The sequence below is a fragment of the Melanostigma gelatinosum genome (assembly GCF_949748355.1).
Source record: "Melanostigma gelatinosum genome assembly, chromosome: 20".
NCBI lineage: Eukaryota > Metazoa > Chordata > Actinopteri > Perciformes > Zoarcidae > Melanostigma > Melanostigma gelatinosum.
In genome coordinates this window covers 2,113,748-2,135,458 of record NC_136653.1, presented here as the reverse complement: position 1 = coordinate 2,135,458, position 21,711 = coordinate 2,113,748, and the positions used below count along the sequence as shown (strand labels likewise).

The 21,711-nt window shown below is 39.0% G+C and overlaps 1 protein-coding gene across 2 annotated transcripts in view; it reads right to left on the bottom strand.

Annotated features, from left to right (window-relative positions):
• abcd3a (ATP-binding cassette, sub-family D (ALD), member 3a) overlaps nucleotides 1-20,890 on the bottom strand; it is a 31,329-nt gene extending 10,439 nt beyond the window's left edge. Inside the window, exons 1-15 of one of the 2 annotated variants that reach the window (XM_079292066.1) lie at nucleotides 20,744-20,890; nucleotides 19,936-19,972; nucleotides 19,725-19,823; nucleotides 14,559-14,647; nucleotides 12,272-12,341; nucleotides 9,943-10,040; nucleotides 7,444-7,567; nucleotides 6,907-6,963; nucleotides 5,424-5,566; nucleotides 5,262-5,331; nucleotides 4,195-4,264; nucleotides 3,396-3,493; nucleotides 2,954-3,045; nucleotides 232-323; nucleotides 78-144 (exon numbers count right to left, since the gene is read on the bottom strand). In XM_079292066.1, coding sequence (XP_079148192.1) covers nucleotides 78-144; nucleotides 232-323; nucleotides 2,954-3,045; nucleotides 3,396-3,493; nucleotides 4,195-4,264; nucleotides 5,262-5,331; nucleotides 5,424-5,566; nucleotides 6,907-6,963; nucleotides 7,444-7,567; nucleotides 9,943-10,040; nucleotides 12,272-12,341; nucleotides 14,559-14,647; nucleotides 19,725-19,823; nucleotides 19,936-19,972; nucleotides 20,744-20,853 — 1,316 coding nt within the window. In that variant the 5' untranslated portion in view covers nucleotides 20,854-20,890. Of the gene's footprint in view, nucleotides 1-77; nucleotides 145-231; nucleotides 324-2,953; nucleotides 3,046-3,395; nucleotides 3,494-4,194; nucleotides 4,265-5,261; nucleotides 5,332-5,423; nucleotides 5,567-6,906; nucleotides 6,964-7,443; nucleotides 7,568-9,942; nucleotides 10,041-11,068; nucleotides 11,139-12,271; nucleotides 12,342-14,558; nucleotides 14,648-19,724; nucleotides 19,824-19,935; nucleotides 19,973-20,743 lie in introns of both variants that reach the window. The other variant, XM_079292065.1, reaches the window with a different exon arrangement.
• Between the last annotated feature and the right edge of the window lie 821 nt (nucleotides 20,891-21,711).

Here is a 21,711-nt window from a genome sequence, read left to right as displayed (position 1 = left end):
TAAACAACATGTTGCTTTAAACCAGAGCTCTTGAAAAAAAACTAAAAAATATGCCAAGAGCAGAGTAAGAGACCTACTTGATGAGGTTATCTCTGATGATAATTTGACCACTCCCAGGCACCAGTTTCTCTGAAGTGTCGGATTCTAAAGTGAATGAAATAAACCAAAAAATGTGTTCAATGGTTTGTCTGCACAGCTCCGGTTATCTGAGATGAGAACTCATTTCTGTACCCTTCTCCTGCTGGGACACCATGGTGCGTTCATATTTGCCAGCATTCAGCTCCTTTAAGACTTTCATCAGTTCAGTGATACGACATGTGAATCTGTGGAGGACATAGATGGGCAAGATGAAAAAATACACAAATACTTCGATTCATCAGAACAGATACCAGCTCTGTCTCATTTGGAAGGAAGTGTAATCTTTCATTGTTTCCTTCCTAGATTGTCGTATTTCCAGTCTAAGGCTAATGTGCACAGGCTGTAGCTGCTGCACTCTCCTTACAGAGCTGCTTATGTTTTGATGGAACAGCTGGCATCTCTGAAGCGTGAAATTCACTTGGAAATGTACAAATGGCTGCATTGTTATTGCAGCTTGCCTTAAAAAAAACCCATAAAATTTCATTGGTGAATGCATTTACCTCACACAAGCAGACAAAAATACTTTGTGCGTTTGTAATTAGCGAGGGAGATGGAATAAATCCTTCCGTCCTTAATGCTCTCTGTGTTTTTAATGTCGCCGAAGTTGAGCTGGTGCGGGATCAGTATCAACTAGATATCGGCTCTATAGCTCTGCTGGGGGACCTTAACGCTGAGATGGCCAACAAGGGAGAAACCCTGCTAGACGGGAACCCCAATGGGGCTTTGTTGTTGACTTGTAACAACAAAGCACCCTCGGCCAAAGTTTAAATCAACTTAGTGGATGCATCATCAGATCTGCCGCCGTATGTCTTGAACACTCGTGTGGAGCAGAGCTGTCAACCTGCTGGTGAGTAGACGGGGAGGCTGCACAGACCTGGTAAACTCAAACGTGCAATGAGATGGAGTGAAAAAGGCACCAGGGGTGGAGGAGATTCAAGTCAAGCCGATGTGGAATAACTCAACAACAACTTCAATGACGGCAGAGAACTTGGACACCCTGTCCTAACAAGTGTCCCATTAAGTCATGTGAACGAACCACATATCAGCTGTTCAATCAAGATCAGACTGAAGAAGTAACCACTTCAAAGATTGGTGAGCAGTACCTGCTATCTTTCAACGCTCTTTTAACATTTCTTTTTACAGAAATCACATTTAATATTGTTATGTTTCATGGACTGACACAATTTAGTCAACAGCAATGAGGATACTTTCAGGCAATCTCCCTCCAGCCTGCTGCAACCTTATTTTCTTTTTTTGTAGTGAAATGCAGATAAATCCTTATTTCAACTTGACAGCCATCTTGAAAAATGTGTCAGACAAAAGAAAGAGAAGATGGCGAAGGGGTTCGGATGGTAGCTCGGTGGGAGTGTGGTCAGCAGAGTATGGAGACATTACCAGGAAAGTGGGCAGTACAGCGTATGACAGTACAGCTTCCAGCTCGATCCTTGGAAATTGACTTCCACTGTGCTACCAGAGTTCACTTATCCAACCAGACTGTTAGGAATCAACACCATGACGATGGTATGAGAGCAACAGGACTGGTTACAAGCCCCATTCCCACTGCAGAACACCACAACTGGCAACTTCGGCACTGGAGGTCGGTAGATTTCATTGATTCTAGCCTTCGGACCTTTGTTGCAGACTGAAAATGATTTGGACCCGTCATGACCTGGATCCCATGTGGGGTGTCGATCGCTAGGAACCAAGAGTAAAGACTTCTATATTCTGCCAGTTAAGGCAGTAAAGAAAGCTCCCTCTGCTTCAGAGAGATAGAGCCTTCAGTCATTTGAACCTGAACTGGTCAAGACGATAATTCACACACAACACAACTCAAGAGTTCAGAATGCAAGCTGCATACTGAAAACTAAACTACTTACTTTAAACTGAATGAATGAAGAGGCTGAACAAATGAAGAATGAACAGAGCTTTAACAGTGAAATCTAAAGAGTGATCCGTATGAGAGACAGCAGAAAGAGCAGAGCAAAGCTTTTAGGAGAGCGACTAAAAAGTGGATCCATCCTATCGAAATGGCTACTCACTTTTATAGGTGTTATGGGAAAATATGTCAGAGTCTTATGCTTTAGGGTTAAAGCCAGGTGTCTTGTTATCTTGTTATCCTGTGCATTGTTTCTGTCTTTAAAGACGGGGACACACACAGAGGCCTTGATTACGGTATTTCCTTGATGAGCATCAGCGGAAGGGCATGACCCTCTGCAGGCATATATGATGTGTGATGGTCCACAGGTTTATTCCGTCTCTGCAATACTGTGACTTAACTCTTTGACCAGGTCACAGTGACATCAAAGGAAGCGTCTGACTGGGTGTCTCCATGGTTTATTGTGGGGCAAACTGATAAAGGGATTTGTAAACAGGCCATAAAGCGCCTTCAGGGTATCGTAAAGACAGGACACTATGCTTCAAAGAAAAACATCTGCCTTGACTTGTTTTTCTTCTTCTGTCTATTATTTATTCTTGTTTGCGAGGCAAGGTAACAGCATGCTGGCTGAGTATAAATGTCCGTGCATTTAACTGTGTCGTTAGAGCACCTCTAACAGATGACGGTGATGTATCTGTGAGACTGTGTTCTCTTTGCTTGCAAGCAAATACATTGACTATTACAACTTTGATCGTTCATCCAGACTCTGTTTCATTTGACATTGATAAGAAAACACTTTACACTCTTCTCCCGACTATTCATAGAAATATTCCACAACATAGGACATTCAGATAGATGGACCAATGAGCTTTTTATAGATCAGTGTCAACTTTTTATGATTTTATGTTCATCTTTTCTGTGCTGTTCTGGAACACTCACCCTGAGAGACGGGTCATGTCTCGGCCAGCCAGTACTATCCTGCCCAGGGCCTGGGACAGTCTCAGGAGCATCCTCCCACTCTGGTAGTAGTCCTACAGGCAAAACAGGTCCCATCCCATTAAACCTCAGAGCTCCAACACATCACTGCAAAGCACCTCCAAAGCTTTATGTGGGTTTTTCTACCAGGGAGCCACTTTTGTTTCTTCATTTTACGATGGCTTTCCTGTAATAAGATATGTTTATTATTGTCAAAATGACCTCATTGCTGTGTCAATGCAGTTGTGTGCAATGCCAGACGTCCATCAATTCCATTCAAAGTCAAAACTGATGTCTTAGAATAATCTTTTTTGGAAAGCATTCCAGTTTTTGACCCTTTTAAATGATTCTATTTTCAAGTTTTGTTTTACCACACGTGTGTGTGTGTGTGTGTGTTTTCTCTGACCTCAAGCAGCTGAGAGTGTGTGCTGTGCAGGTGTCGAGAGTGTGATGGGCTGAGGAATGGCCGGCTAACCACCAGGTAACCTACTACAGTGGCCAAGTCTGCACAGGAACAGCATGTGGACATATAAGAAACAGAGAACAAAGAGACACAATTATGGTTTTGAGTGGGCATAATTGTATAAATATGGTTCTCAAATACATTCTATTGCTTATACACAAATTCTATCAAATTCCTGTCATGTGGCCTGAGACAAGGATGTTGAATATGACAATAATTAGACATTTATTGTCATATTTATGCTATAAAATGTTTGATGTCCTTTTAAAACACTGAAACAGAGACATGTCTTGCGTTTACTTCCTGTAGTTAAAGATTACATTTTCATAGTCGGCATGATAAATGGACCAGATTATTTCAACGCCTCTGCATTCATGATATTTAAAAAGTGCAAATACATAAAATGTTATATTGCTAACATGTTCTATATTTAACACAAGAGCCTTACTAAAATGAAGCGATTTATTCATAGTTAATAAATGGAAATATTAATTGGGTATACATAACACATTTAAATATCACAGAAAAATCTAATCCAGTTGCAGAAAATACATTAAACTAATATGTTTATTTATTTTAATGTATTTATATATTAGTTTTTGTTTGCTCATAATTTTGTCCTGATACTTAATATGAATTGTTATTATTATTGTTACCAATCACATCGGATACAGCAAGGAACATTAATAAATATCAGGGAAACAACCTAAATATTGTGAATTAAAGAGATATATCTACTTACACTTGGCAATTATGCTGTCCACAAATCCCATAGAGACGCGAAAGAAGATAAAGTTATGCAAGTGGTCCACCTGGAAGACAAAACACAAGTATGTTCTGAAGTTGGGAAAACACAGCGATACTAGCACCCGTGTACAAACACATTTTAGAAACAAGTTCTGTGATGTTTCCCTGTCTCTTTCCTCTTGCAACCTGTGCAGCCAGAGCTACTGTTGTACAGGTTTTATTCCACGGGGCAGCATCATGTTTTCAGCTGTATGTCCAAGTTCATAAAAACATGAAATGTTGTTGTTGATGAAATGGTTCAAAGGCAGAGGACTTGACCAGCTAGTCATAGACCTAAGGCCTGTAGTATGAAGCAGGATTTAGGGTTACCACGGTACTGTACTTCTCACCGGGGTAGATAGCTATGATTGCATGGTTCTCTCTCTTTTATCATATTTTCACTTAACTGTCAGCTTCTTGAAACTTGTGTTGCTCGTGCAGTATGTCGGAGAAGGCATTGCCTTTCCTTTATAGTCCGATCAATTGTACTCTAGATGCTTTTTACTTGGATTAGGACTTTGTTTACAACTTCCTCGTAGTTGTCTAAAAGTTTGCTCTTCATTTGCCGACAGTAGAAATGTTTGTGATTGGTAATATGCTGCAAACAGTCATTTACGTGAATGTGCTCATAGCTGGGTCGAGTTGCTCAGTTCATAAGCATCGTTGGGTGAAAGTTTAGCATGATTGCAGTTGTTATGGTTTGTGAGGTCAGATAACAAAAAGACATCCTGGGTATGTTGAACTTGCTGCGTAGTACAGGCCTCTGGTTGATACCAAATGACAACAAAGCCCTGCTGCAGTCAAATTAAAGGAGTGACCTAACACCCACTGGAAATCCTGTTTTCCAGTGGTTTAACTTCTCAGTTGCTGCAGTGATGTACAGGTAAACTCCGGGAAACCATAACATGGTGTGGTTACAGGTGCAACAAACTCATTCTTGACCACACCAGTGAGAGGTGATACTATAAATGGTTAATGCAGCCCCTTTGGGGAGAATATTCTAACTGCTAAACTGTTACCCACCAGTTTCTTGAATGTGGCATAAATGGTCTGCTTTTCCCTGGTGTTCCCATTGTAGAAAGCAATCTCCTCACTATAGGGAAAGAAAAACATCAATGCAGTGTTACAGTAAACAGCTGTGCAGTAATAGCTTTTGAGCAGTTGATGCCTATTGGTTTAAATTACCTATTGGTAATGAGGCGAGAGTTGACGAAGCGGTACTCTCCCTCGTACCGCTGCTCGGTGACCGTCATCTTGCCCATGGGCCTTCTCAGTCTGGTCAGGAAGAGTCCTGAGACCAGTAGGTAGGTCATCATGACGGCTGGGCCCTAGGTGGGGGAGGGTGGTGGACACAACAAAGTCACTTCCTGTTTGGCAGCTTATTTATACATATAGCTTTTACAGTTCTTGTAGGATCGACACAGTTGATTGAAGTTCAGCGATATTTTGGCAATCCACTGATCCCTTTACCGTCTCCTAGTCTCTGCATACCCATTCTGAAAATGCAGACATCCGGACTGTAGCCACAGCTCGTGTAACTTTTATGATCACGATTACCGTTTGCTCATACCATTAGTTCTGCTATTTTTTGATTTGTTGTATTTATTTTAGTTGTCTCTGATTCATACGAGATGAAGCCATACAGGCTAACTTTCATCTGCAGCTCCTGGCAGGTCGATGACAGAGATTCTAAACACAAGTAAAATATCTGAAAATGTCATTGTGTTTTCCCAGTTTAAAAAACATCAATTAAAAAAATGACACAGAAGATTTTACAATGCTGTGAAGTTAACTTTCCTACTGATTTGAATGTGGCCCACCTGTCTGTGTCCAGCTGGTAAGACAGTAGTTCATGTGTGAGAGAATCACGGCATTGATGAACAACTTTAAGGCATCGATAGATCCCAATATGTCTGAAATTTGACAAATTGAAATAAAATCTGTTTTGAATGTGTATAGTTATATAACCAAGGCAGTGACTGTTGTGTGTGCGATACAGACTGTGGCTCCGGTACAAAAAGAAATGGTTTGAGAGTAAAGTTTATGGCAAAAAGAATAAGAGATCAGAAAAAAGGGTAGATAACAGGTGGATGAGGGCAAGAACCATCTGATATGTCATTCCAAGACGAGAGAATCGCTGCAATTATTGGACAAACATCCATAGGTTGGATATGTCCAAGAAATGATGGTGCAAGTGATGACATCCAACACGGACTTTCAGCCACGGGTCATTTATTTCATAACTGTATTAGGGCTGTACTGTATGGTAAAAATATTGAGGTTCGATGAATACTGTGTCCATCCCATATACATTCTTTGGCCATGAACTATTAAGGAAAAAAAGAGAAGAAATCACATGTCCTCTGGAGTTGTTCACTCTTAAAGGTCAGTATGGAAGCATAACAATATAGAGTGTCAATACTCTAAATTAAGAACAATGAGAATAATTTGCTCAATAAAAGTCAGTTTTTGTAGAATGAATAAAATTATTAAATGTTAGTTATTTATGACAAATGTTACTTTAGCCTGTTTGAGCTCCTTTACAACCTTATTACAATGTAGTTATCAAACCCTTCAAATTCCACCATTTTCTTGAGAGCATCTTAGGAGCATGGTATCGTTCCATTTCCATAGACTCAATAGATCATGCAGGAGATAACCTTCTTACCTGAGCACCAATGGCACTTGTCAGCTTAAAGATGTACAGACCGATATCCAACAGAGGCTGAAGGACACACAGGACAGACAGATTTACAAATGATGCTCTTTTTCAAACTCAGCTGGTATATATTGCTCATAATATCAATTATGTGACAATAAAGCAAGACACTTGGAGCTCTTCGATATTAGCACGTAACCTTGTACCGGCAAAAACAGCTTGGCTAACCTAGCATTGCTTTTTCCCAGGCAGCAGGAGACACGGATGCTAGTCTGTGGTTTCTGGAACTTAAAGATTTGGGGTTGCTTGGTAGGCAGTAAGGTGAGATGGGGAACATTGGGCCTGCAGTGTGCACATCATATGTGATGAAGTAGTCCGTCATGAAGAAAGGGTAATCTGCCTGGCACAGAGAGCTTGAGCGGTGATGCCACTTAAGTTCACATCATTCTATAACAAAGACTCACACAGCACTCCACTCCAATAATTGAAATATATGTCAGAAGATTTTTGAACATTATTAATTTGAAAGCCAACACAATGTGGTACCTTGCTGAGGTTAGAGTAGAGGTCCACCACACTGTTGCAGAATTTCTCCACATCCTGTGTCAGTAGCTGGTCTGCATTGGCTATCCGGTTGTCCAGGTTTCCCATTTTGTAGTAGGTGAACCCTCTGAAGAGCCAGAACACATGGTGAAGACTCAAAAAACCAGGAAACACACAACAGCATATTGCCTCCTTGTGACTTAACAGTGAGAACTGCATAATCTGTCACAAGTTCCAAATACATCAAAAACATGGAGATCAGTTATTATAGAATGACCCCTCCATAGAATAGGTCCTGATGTTGCAATGTGCAGCTCCATTTCAGTCGACTATGAAACAGTCAGGCTTTGGCTTCTGGATTGAAACGTTTACATGGTGAGGAAAAAAGAAACAGAGAGAACTTCATTGACTGGTGTCCGGATGACGAGCGCCGAAGGTGCAAAGTCACCCAGAGTTTAATGTGCTAACCTCAACAGATGTTGTTGATGGCTTAAAGTTTTCTGTCAAACCTCACCTTCTGACCTTTGGTTCTGCATTATCCGTAAAAATCATTTTTTGCATGAGCGGTAAAAATAAAACGGACTATGACGGAACAAATGATACATTTTTGATGGAAATCTGTCTGTATACAGAGCTCTCCCGCCCACGAAACCATGATCAAACAGGACGTTTTGGGTTTATAGCCGAGTTTCCTCTATAACATGACCTGCAACATAAATACAAATCATTACTGCGACTCTACCGTAACACTACACATGCATAAACGTTTTCTCTTTAATCTGTCTTTTCTGTTATTCATTATACCAACCTTCCCTTTCTTTGTGCATTTCATTTACATCTATTATATGTTGTTAAGTTTTGGCCTGGCATGAAACAACATGGGCGAGGGCCCCTCAAATGACATGAAAACTAGAAAGAAAAGACAATGACAATAATTCACTTGTAATTGACTGGCTACTTCCCAGAGGGTCAGGAAACCCCGCAACGGACCAGCTCCATTCTGAAGGTCTGGGGGCGTTCCAAGGCAATGAGACCCAAAGGTGAAAGACAAGAAGCGTAATACAACCAACAGGGTGGACCCCCGCTAGCCCTCACTGGCTGAGCTTAACGCGGCCTAATTTATTTATCATGCATTTTATTCCTGTACACACTTTCATACATGCACACAAATGCATGCAAATATGAAATGGGAATACAAAGTTCTCCAACTAACAAAAACTCTTCACCAAATTCAAATCATAACCTCTGCTTGTTATGTCTCAAAATGTTGTATTATCTGTATCATTTGTTGCATCTTTGTTTAAATAGTCACCATTTTATACACACAAACTTAAAATCACAAAGCATGACCCTACACCACCAGACTCATCACAGTTCAGTGGTAAACATGTGATAAGGTGCACTGGGCCCTGTTCCAGAAAGAAAGTTAACCTTGAAATGAGGGTTTTCAAATCCAGAGAGGGAGGCAGCTTAAACTCTGGCTCAGTTGCCATAGCTTTATGAACCTTACCTAATCCCCAACAGGTTTTCTTAAAACAACCCGAGCTTCTCTTCGTCTCCTTTCTCTTGCAGAGCCGGACGCGCTGCTTTCTTTCCTCTTTAAATCAGACCGTATCAAAGTGCATACTGCTTTTATCATTGTTATTCTACTATATCCACTGGATACATGTTTATAACTAAAGTTACTGCTTTGACTGATATGTGTCATTTTTATGAACTGCATTTTTTTGCCGTCACATTCAAATACGTCAAGTCACCCTGAACTCAGAATAAAACCTCTGCTTGTACTTCTTTTTGCAAGTGACTGTATTTAAATATATTACATTTGTTGAAGTAGCTGAAATAAAACCAGTGGATGCTGTTCAGCCAAGATCCAGATATATGTCCAACATTTAAAATCCACTGTATTTGAACCCTTAAATCACCCAACACATTATTACAGAGTCAGACTGTGATCTTATCATCATGTCTTCAAATATATGTTTCATCTTAAAATTGCTGACCCCTGTGTTTTGTTCCAATCAGATCAAATATAATAAAATGTAAAATAGGTTATAGCCTATTATACAATCAGATACAACCACTTTATCAATCAAACTCCAAGCCCAACATCTGTTCCATCGACAACCCTTCCATGGGGGTTTTTGCACTTATTTAATGAAGAAATACTTTCCAGGTCAGATATAAGTGATGCTACTACAGCACTTAACAGACTCTTTGTGTCGTCACACACACATAAAGCACGCCTGTAACTCCTCCTAAGAGGATGCTGATTGGTCCGCTTTCAACATAGTAATGCGTTTGTGTGAAACACAATGGTTCACTGTGTTTCACACAAACGCATTACTATTTTTTGTAACTAAATGGATTTGTGTGAGAATCCAGCTGCCGTGCAAGGTACGCCTACTATTGCTTCATTGGATAAATGACAGAAAGGATGAAATGATTATCAGAAGATGGCATATGATGGGAAAGCAGCTGTAGTATTGCTGTGGTACTTACTGCAGGTACTGGTCATACAAGTTCTTAGTGAGCCTCTCACGGAACCTCAGCTTCAGCTCGTACAGACCAAACTTCAGGAAGTTGTTCACCAAGGCTATCTGAAATGACCGAGTCACACTTAACAAACATCCATCTCTCACTAACAGCTCTTTGCTTCAGTACTGCTGTGCAAGTGACAGGGTTTACAATCCTTATAGTATTCATGCTGAGCATAGGACAGGGAATGAAGAAAACATGCAAAAGCTAAATATTTAGTCGGAGAGCAAGACTAACTCAATTGAAAGAATTAGGCTGGAGATAATCTATGTTTTTCTAATGATCAACAAACCAACGGTGAATATATGCGGTCAGATGAACGCACAGAAGGATTCACAAATGTATTTTGTATAGAAATGATTCTCTACAAAAATATTGACAAATTTACTGCTGATGCACACACAAATATTCCTCGTTCTAAATAAATGCAATAGAAATCTAAAAATATGGATTTCAAAAGAATAGAAATTTCCATCAAAAACATATTTGGATGCTGATGCATCCAAATATGTATCAGCATACATATGCTGATACATATATTTGTATAGAAATTGTTGAACCTGATTGACAAACTGCTGGTCATGTGTGAACTTCTCTGCATTTGTGTGGTTCTTGGAGACCATAGTGCTCCATTAAACACACGTCAATGAGCTACACTGACATGTTCAGCATGACCACAAACACTTTTTGACAATTAAAAAAAATATAGAATATAGCCAGCCTTATTTAACATTGAGGGGTACAAAAGTACATTTGCAATACAGTAATAGACTGCTCATGTTAGATCAAAAATAATAACCATGCTAAATTGTACTTTAAGTGCATTAAATGATTAAATGAAAATAATTAACCATCACCACAGAATTAGTAATTACACAGTAGAAAACAGAAGTGTCAGAGTTTTTCACATCAGGTCTCCTCTGTACACTCTTCAGAAGATTTAACTGCCCCAAACTATGTGCAGGAGTACGGACTGACACTGCACTACAGAATCATAGAAAGCATAGAGAGCAATAAGATCACACTTGTGACAGAGCATACAAAGTGTGACAATTTCTTTTTAAAAGTCAACAAAAAAAAACACACTTACAAGTGGCATGAATTTGATAAAGCTGAACAAGTAGGCCTTGAAATCTTTTGGCGAGCGACCGATAATTGCACTGCAAACCACAACATGCACAGAGATGAGCAAACATTTCTAAGGAGTCAGTGGGATAAACAGAATAATATATTTAATAATAATAATATAATATTGATAAACTTCAGTTTCCTTTGGAACCAATGCAGCTTGCTTAACAGAGAGTAACAGTGGAGTCCTGACAGATAAACTCAGGAATACCATTCAAATGACGTACGCCCATCTTGTTTCTTTATGTTGCACGCTGACTTTTTGGACAAATACTGGACAGATGTGGAGCCATTCACAAGGGTGCCTTCAAATCCTTTCATGTGAAGCCTAAAACTACTGTTAAATCTGATACAGTATGACTGTAGCTGTATGTTCACAGTCTATTGCATATTGGCAGCTGTGATAATATGGTGAAAAGAATAAACTTGTCATTGGGTTTGTCTTAATAATAAATGGAATTTTTGTTTGATTGACATCATATTCTCCAAATTCATTCAGTTGAATTGTTAAATCCCTCAAACAGATCTGGTTAGTGCCGTTGGAGTAACACGCAGTTTACCTTTAGGATGCTTTTAAGACAACTTTGCTGCTTTATGCATTCTCAATTAAATAGTGACATTATTATACAATATACCTGTATTGTTAATTCATATGCATATGTCAGCAGTATAGATTCAAGTTTGTGGTTTTCCAGCTGATAAAAGTTAACATGCTATGTAACATTTTTAATACCACAAGGAAGGCATTTGTAATAGACGCTGTCTACCATTACTAATCTATAGAAGTTAGATATGGTACTGGTATTTTACATTGTTCTGCAGTGTTTCATGATCTAATTAGATACAGGAACAACATCATTCCTGAAATAGGTTCTCACTAATATCAGCAGTATTAATTAAAATTGCAAATTCATTTCTAATTTCAGAAAAAATAGAAACACATAAATTGAATGGAATTCCATGTGCAAATGTTTTTAAGTTCATGTAAGCTCTAAACACTACCCAGCTGATGAAACACAGTGGTCAGTGTTAAGGCTTGGAAGAAGTGTATGGACCTCAGACAGTAAGTGATGACAGAGCACTATTACTGAGCAGGCTGTTAAACGGCAGTGTTAGCGTTAGAAGGCTTGCTGTTCACGTCTATGAAACCCTGATGGACAGTTACCGCTGGTATGACTGATATGTAGGAATAAAAGTGCTTCTTGAACAGACTGATGTCTCTGCTTATAATACCGCTGTGGAGAATCAAAACAAAGTCATCACTTCCTGCAAAGAGTCACACAGATGCATGATTCCCCCCCCCCCCCCCATTTTCAATACAATCCCACATAAGAGAAATAGTTTCACTGCATTGGCTTTTTAAAGGCTTGCTACTATGACTTAAAACTTGCACAGGACAATGATAAGATCATTGTCATGCTTTACAAAAATCAATTGATAAGGGTGAAGGATGAAGCTGTCAGATTGTTGGTATTTGGCAATTACTGGAAAAAATCTGTATCTGTAATATCTCTATGTATCCTTTTTACATCCTTGACCGAAATATGAACCATGTAGATAAAGACCACTTGGCAGAGACAGCCAACTATATAAAGCAGGTGACATCTAAACCCAGAGCTTTCATTGCTTAAGCTACTAATTACTACATTTCCAAAGCACCAATACAACAAAAACTGTCTCTTTTCATCTTAGAAATATATCAGGAGCAAGACACTTGTTGTCCAAGGCTGCACTGTATGTATATAGTTCTATGTATGGGTATGTATATAGTTCTATATATGGGTATGTATATAGTTCTATATATGGGTATGTATATAGTTATATGTATGGGTATGTATATAGTTCTATGCATAGTTATGTATATAGTTATATATAGTTCTATTATAGGTATGTAAATAGTTCTATGCATAGTTATGTATATAGTTCTATTATAGGTATGTATATAGTTCTATGTATAGGTATGTATATAGTTCTATGTATAGGTATGTATATAGTTCTATGTATGGGTATGTATATAGTTCTATGTATAGGTATGTATATAGTTCTATGTATAGGTATGTATATAGTTCTATGTATAGTTATGTATATAGTTCTATGTATAGTTATGTATATAGTTCTATGTATAGTTATGTATATAGTTATATGTATAGTTATGTATATAGTTATATGTATAGTTATGTATATAGTTATATGTATAGTTATGTATATAGTTATATGTATAGGTATATATAGTTCTATGTATAGGTATGTATATAGTTCTATATATAGGTATGTATATAGTTCTATGTATGGGTATGTATATAGTTCTATGTATAGGTATGTATGTAGTTCTATGTATGGGTATTTATATAGTTCTATGTATGGGTATGTATATAGTTCTATGTATGGGTATGTATATAGTTCTATGTATAGGTATGTATGTAGTTCTATGTATGGGTATGTATATAGTTCTATGTATAGGTATGTATATAGTTCTATGTATGGGTATGTATATAGTTCTATGTATGGGTATGTATATAGTTCTATGTATGGGTATGTATATAGTTCCATGTATAGTTATGTATATAGTTCTATGTATGGGTATTTATATAGTTCTATGTATAGGTATGTATGTAGTTCTATGTATGGGTATGTATATAGTTCTATGTATAGGTATGTATATAGTTCTATGTATAGGTATGTATATAGTTCTATATATAGGTATGTATATAGTTCTATATATAGGTATGTATATAGTTCTATATATAGGTATGTATATAGTTCTATGTATGGGTATGTATATAGTTCTATGTATAGGTATGTATATAGTTCTATATATATAGGTATGTATATAGTTCTATATATAGGTATGTATATAGTTCTATATATAGGTATGTATATAGTTCTATGTATGGGTATGTATATAGTTCTATGTATGGGTATGTATATAGTTCTATGTATGGGTATGTATATAGTTCTATGTATAGGTATGTATGTAGTTCTATGTATGGGTATGTATATAGTTCTATGTATAGGTATGTATATAGTTCTATGTATGGGTATGTATATAGTTCTATGTATAGGTATGTATATAGTTCTATGTATGGGTATGTATATAGTTCTATGTATAGGTATGTATATAGTTCTATGTATAGGTATGTATATAGTTCTATGTATAGATATGTATATAGTTCTATGCATAGTTATGTATATAGTTCTATGTATAGGTATGTATATAGTTCTATGCATAGGTATGTATATAGTTCTATGTATGGGTATGTATATAGTTCTATGTATAGGTATATGTATGTATATAGGTCAGTCAGATGTGGATATATTTAACATTAAGGACTGATATGGTTGTCATGGCTGCTATTTGGTGACTTAAACCTCTAATATACGTTTATGGTCATGAATTGTAAAATCTGGATGTAAAGCTTTGAACAATAATGGAAGCACAAAGCCATTCTGACCTTTCGATCATGGTGCCGTTCTGGATCATCCATACGTCACAGTAGGTCCTGGTCACCAACATGGCAGCAATAAGGATAAGGTAGCCAGTCTGTAGAGGAGAGTTGGGAGAGGCCGTAAAATACTGCAGATCATTAGGTCCTTTATCATCCAACCCTTCATATCTACTGAGGTGTTCGGATAAGACACAATGAAGCCAGAGGAGCCTGTGACCTCGGGTTATGGAGCTGATGTATCTGTGCTAAAGGACTCTGCTGTCTGTACAACCAGTCAGAATGACTAATGCTGACTAATGCTGCGTTCACACCGGTCGCGTTGATTTTTTGACGCACTGCAAAAAAGCGTCCAACGCACTGCACAATCGCGTCCAACGCGCCGCCGGTCGTGTTCACACCAAACGCCGCAAAATCTCGTAGCGCCGGAGAGGGGGCGTGGTTTATCGTCCTGGAAGCCGTTCACATGGCCGCCATTTATTTCCGCTGTCAACCGTGAAAGGAATAAGGACAATTGCTGCTTTGTACGTGTTGTGGAAGTCCCTCAAACATCGGAATGCCAAACGCCGTCATGTGTGGTTCATAATATTGTTCAGAGGAGCTCCGTGGATTGTATCGAGCTGTATTCACCGTGTCTAGCAAGCCACCGGTCGCTGTTTACTACAGCTGTAGGAACACAAAATAAACTGATTTGGCTGTGATTCAACGGCAATAAACCGACAAAAAGGGACTCTGAAATAACTACGTAATGATGCCGATTTGTACTTGTCTTCTCCGACAAAAAGGGACTCCGAAATAACTACGTAATGATACCGATTTGTAGGCTACTGGTCTTCTCAATGGAGCTCTGATGGATCGGTGCTAGGCTATGCTAACATCGTAGCAGCTCCACCAGCACTCAATAACGTCACGTAGACGTAAATACGGCAGCGTCTATTCATTGTTTGTACCGTATGGTTTACACACACACACATGTATACACATAGTTTGGTCCGGTCTCTATTGATATGAGGTATCGTAGCGCTCTGGGTGAACACAGACGGCTACAGGATTTATTTCCTGATTCAACAACGGCAGGAAGCCAGTGATGACAGGGGGAGCAACTCAACGCTGATAGGCTATCGCGCCACAGCGTCACGCGATTATGTCGCTGAAGTTGAAAAATTTCAACTCGCGCGTTGGCGATTTTGCAGCGTCCAACGCGTCCACCGCACTGCAATAACGCGTCCAACGCGCCGCGCCATCGCAAAATCGCAGCGCGCCAGTCTCATCGCGTCTGTGCATAGACTTTGTATGTAATCTCGACGCGCGTCAAAAAATCAACGCGACCGGTGTGAACACGGCATTAGGCATTTCAAGGAGATATTCATGCTTCACTTCTTCCGAATGTATTCAAATCGATTTTCCTGAAGCTCCATGGAGAAGAGGATTCTTTCCATTATAAAGATTTCATGGATGATATCATACCGTTCTTATAGATGGGGTGTCTGGTTGAAGCAATTTCTTTGTAATGGCCTTTCTGGCAAATACACTCATTCAGTATTTCAAAAATAAATTAACCCCAATTAAAAGCATTTTCTGTCTGAAAATTAAGCACTAATTCTGTCTAAATCTTACGCTAAAATCTACATAATCTACTTGGACAAGACCATACGTAAATACTCGCTTTTATGTAGACGTAGTGCCCTTTAGAGTTTTCCTCTTCCTAATATAAACCTTCAATGGGTGGTTTTTAACTGTTTATGTGATGGCACACCTGAAGAAATAAATAAAAAGGCACTATTATTTAAACAACTTCCCGCAATTTAAAAAGGTGAAGTATGAGGAAAGGCGACTAGCCCATAGCTTATATCTCACGACCAATTTGTTTGGGGTAAAGTCAAGGGAGCCCCATTTGGGAATATTTATCTCTCTACACTTTTAGTGAGAATATTTAACCATGTTTTCAGGGACAGGTTAATGAATGAGTTACCCGTTTCCATCAAGTCTTTAATCGAATAATTTAAATTATTTATCGTGGCTGAATGGGTCCTGGACATATTCTTGATTCCATCTTGCTTGATCATCAGAACAACAAAACGAGATCTTCAGTTGGCTGATATTTAATAGTTCTGTAGGCAGTAAAGTGCAACTTCTATCCTTGGTGCTCGCCAATCGAAGAGTTTGAAATTTCATCATTCTATTTTTCCCTTTCCAAATGTACTCGGATATTAATGTATCCCAATCGTTTGTTATTTCAACTGAAGAGTTGAAACAAATATATTGCCCTAGGCAATACTTGATTTGTACTGACTCAATTTGTGACTCAAAACTTAAAATTGGAATTCAATTTTGGCTCTTTATGTCCTTAATTTTCTGACTTCTGAGTGGGTTCAAATTGAAGGCATACAATGTGTTTTGGGATTTTTACTCATAGATATCGCTCTTATTTTTTTATTTAATTGGATATTAGAGTTTATAATCTGGCTAGGGCTGTAAGTGAAACTTAATACTTGTGTCTTCAAATTATTAAATTTATAAACAAGCAAACAAATATAGTTTTTGTCCTTGACTTTGTTTTAGCATTTTTTTTTTTACCTCCAATATCATTATTCTGTCGGGGGGGAAATCGATTCACCATAGTATCGCATTATTTTGCATGGCAATATTGTATGGATGCATGAGCGCCAAGTATCAATCTTCTATTATATAAACTATTAAAATTGCTATTAGGGATGTAGGGATCAAGCGATTTGGCAGTAACTGCAGTTATAAAAGTCACGGTTTCATGGCCATAAGAAGTGAAGAAGCTTCGACATCTATGAGTTCCTGTTTTCTGCATTAAGACACGTTGTTTGTGCGTGCGGTGAAATCTCCTCTCACACAACACGTGTAGGTACACCGGTTTGTTTTGTGTGTTGAAGAGAGTCGTGTCAATCACCTGAAACACTGATGTAAACATTCAGAGGGAACAAACACTCCAGCCTTATACCCGCCAAAAAGAGCCTCAACTCAGCAATGTGAGAGCATTTTGGATATAGAAATGACCAGGGAGTCCGGAAAAAGCCGTATGGAGGTTCCTTTGAGTTACATTGTGGTGCGTTCAAGCTCCATTCAGTAAAAATGAGTATTGGACAAAAGTAAATTATAACGTTATTATGATGTGTTCTAATGTAATCTTGTAAAATGTTGTTTCCATGAGAAAGTTGTTAGAGATGTTTTGACAGCAACATAAATCGATATTAGAGCTGGATGATGAGCTGTTTAACTTCCTAACACGAGCTCTAAGCGGCTTATTTTTAGCAACACAAACAGAATATGTCATTTCCAAACAATTCGAATTGTATGTTTTTATGCAAATCACCACTATAGATGATTAAAACAAAGTGAAAATGAATTAGTTGATAATAAATAGTCTTTGTTCAATGGCTATGGGCCTATTAGAAATTAACTGAACAGCTTTGTCTTCACTTGCTTTAGCAAGTCTCCAAGAGAATTTGAGTTATAACCTACAACTTTTAATGCTATATTGGTATATTGTTTTCCCCAACATCAAATTGAATGTTTTATAATCTGAAGCAGTCTTTCATGCCTTGCATGCAGGATTGCCTAACAAGCCCTCCAACTGCAACGAGAACTCCATGCGCAAGCAGGTCCATCCTTTACTGCCAGCTGCACTGTACGCACACGCCCCCAGTTCACCCGTACAGGACAGTCAGCAGACACAATGTTACATAAGGAATTGCATATTTGTGGACACATGCAGCCACCTTGCTAATAGCTGTGAGGTTGTCAGCTGTGTGTCTGCCTGATATACTGTAGCGAATGTCCAGTCAAGAGAAAGAGCATGTGTGTGAGAGCGAGTATGAAGCCAACAGTAGCATTATAGCTGTGAAGTGTGTGTAGAGTGTATTTATTAACTCTAAGACACAAGCCAAGGTCCAGCGTCTGGCCAGCTTTCAGCTGATTACAGTGACGGCCGTTAGCCTTGAAGTTAGCAACAACTCTGGTTCAGGCTCAAGTTAGGTGGGCCGGCTTTAAGGTTAAAGTTTTTTTGTTTGTCATTGCACAGCAGGGTTGCACAACTAATTTCAAATTGTTGTCCCATTATGCTCCATAGGAAAACTAAATGATATATGGAGGGTAGAGGATGAGTTAAGGAGTCTCACAGCCTGAGGAAAGAAGCTGATCTGAAGTCTGCAGGTTAGACAGCTGCTTCTTCTGCATCTCTTTCCAGACAGCAGCAGGTGATCACGTTGTGGATGGTTTAGTCTTTTAAAATCCGTTTAGCTCTTCTCAGGCTCCTCTTGTTAAATCAGTCAAAAAGATGTACTGTCAGGAAACGGTTAAACGCTGAATTATTAACTTCAAAGAGAAAAAACATCCGGATTTTATGGAATAAAATGATTCCCCAAATCAACTTTCAACAATAATTTCACAACTTAGATTATTTTATTCCAAAAAGGTGTTTTCAGCATTGAAGGATAGGCCATTGTCTTGAATCTTAAAGTGTAACAGATCATTGGTTTAATGCCCTCACAACTTGGGGTGACATGATTTTGACCCGAAATGGGAAATCTATCAAAATAAACTTTCGATTTCAACTTTTCAAAAGAAAGATTTCCTCGTCTTTTTTCCTCCAGTCCCTCCTGCCATCTAGTGGATCTTCTTATTACGGTGCCGTACTGTATAACAACAGCTGTGACCGTTACTAAGATTACTAGCTCTTCTCTTGCTGATTTGTTGTTCACAGTGTACACGTATTAGTCTAGCGCCTAGAAAGCATCAGTGCCAATATTCAGGTCGGATATTTTTTACTGAGTATAGGCTGAAACGATAAATGATAGAGATCAGCTTCTTCAGTTCTTCGGGCAAAATATGGCGATACTATGCTCTATCGATTTCTTCACCTACCCCTCGTAACTATAAGTCATAAGGTACATACATGAATGTTCTTATTTTTTAGATTTTTTAATAAACAATGTTTAGACTGAAAACAATCCCTCCTTATTATCAATGATCCCGTATGACCCATTGCAGTGAGCAGCAGTGAGCCTCTGCCTGCATCTCCTTCCTTCTGATTCTGTTTGTTTGTTTCTGGCCATCAGCTTGGGAGCAGTGGGTGTGAAGCCCCCGGCCTATAGGTCAGGTCCTAGTGACCGGAGCCTGTAGTAAGAAGAGAGTTCAATGTCATACCTCCTTGCAGTAAACTTGAGGTACCATGATCCCCAGAATCTGGAAGATTCGGCAGAAGAAAGCCTTGTCCACTGCTGCACGGTCTTTTCTTCCATCTTTCTGCATGAAGAGACAGAACAAAGGTGGGCTGTGATACAACTACAGCAAACAATTTAGGACACATTTTATGGAAACTTTATCTGCTTTAGACAGACATGAAACATTTACATACCTCATTGTTCAGAACTATATCTGAACCTCCTTTTCTGCTGCAAGGAAAGAACAATGAAATCACACAGGCTACAGGTTAGTGAGTGGTACAGACAAATCACTCACACAACTGATGACCTATATGCATTTCCAGCAAAATACTTATTTTTCATTCAGATCTATGCACATGTTTACAGGTTTATGTAAACATTTACAACTTTCAGTACGCATTGAGACTTTTTATACTTTTACAAAGCTGATTCGCACAGACAGATTGAAGTACAGTTGCATAACTCTCCACACAAATGAGCAAATAGCTACAATAATGGCCTATTTCAGACGGCCCAGAACAATCCGAACAAAAGCAGATACAAATAATTACAAACAGTATTGACACAACAGGCTCAGGGTCATGTTCAGCTTCTCTTTTACCTCGTGAAGTCCTAGTTCTAAAATAGAGTTAGGCTTTTCTATTCTCTCCAAACGAGAATCCCTTTTAGAGTGATCAGAGATACTCAAACAAATACATTAAAAATACCCAACTTAATCAAAGTTATCACTAATCTGCCGTTCATGGTGTTCATGCAGTAACGTTAATAGCGTTCACATTCCTATTATAACGCCATATTACGGTGCACTGGTATTTGAGCCGGTCAGATGAGTGAGGGAGCTGCGGAGAAGAAGAAGCGAAATGAAGTGTAGCTTGTCCCAGCGGCAGGTCGCAGTCACCTGCTGTCAGAACGGGAGCTAGCAGTTGCTACTTAGCATCCAGAGAGCTTTCACTAACTCACCTGAAAGCAGCGTGTTCTGCGTTTCAATGAAACACTTACCCGTCCCGTTTGACCGTCCGTCTTCTCCGTTTCAGCAAGTATAAAACCAGCAGAATACAGCCTGCTATGGAGGAGTTCTTTGCTGTCAGATATTTACTGTAAATCGCCATGTCGCCTGACACAACGACCAAGGGAGAATTAGGTTGAGCTACGTCGAGGTTGCTACAGTTCACAATGGCATTCTGGGAGTCTTCTTCTTCTTCTTCTTCTTTACATTTGATTGGCGGGTCGCAACCAACTTGTATAGGTGCATACCGCCACCTACTGTACCGGAGTGTGCAGTTTCAGGGTAACCTTTTCTTCACTGTTTCCACCTAAATCCTGCGGTCTAATCCCGTTTCTTTAAGAAATCGCAACAGTGCTCTGCAGCACTCCCGCCATTCTCCGTCCGCTGCCAGAACTCCCTCCAAACTCCACTTCCGTCCCAACTGACATATTTTTTGCTTCAAGATGTTCCTGTCTGAATTGTATCTTTGACATTTCAGGACAACATGCTCCACGTCTTCAGTAATCTCAGTGCACTTATCTGAGTCCATTTGTGCCATTAAATACAGCGTTGAGTTAAGTCCTGTATGTCCGAACCTTAACCTTGCTATTATGACCTCCTCTCTTCTATACTTCCCTTTGTATGTCTTCACATTTATGGATTTCTGAATGTTATAATAATGTCTTCCTTTGTTGTCGTTGTCCCACTTCTTCTGCCATACCTCCCGTCCTGCCTCTCTTATTAATGCTTTAGCTTCCCCCTTTCCAAAAGGAATTTTCAATATCTCCTCTTCTTTTAGTGTTGGTGCTCTCTTTGCAATCATATCTCCACACCTACATGAGCAGGAACCAGCTAAATGGAACATTAATTCCCAGTCTTTGAAGTCTCAACATGATCAGAGATATTTCCATCACTAAATCCTCTCTTATTGTTAGTTTTGTCTTCAGGCTGTTTAAAGCTGCAGCAGAATCTGAACAGATGA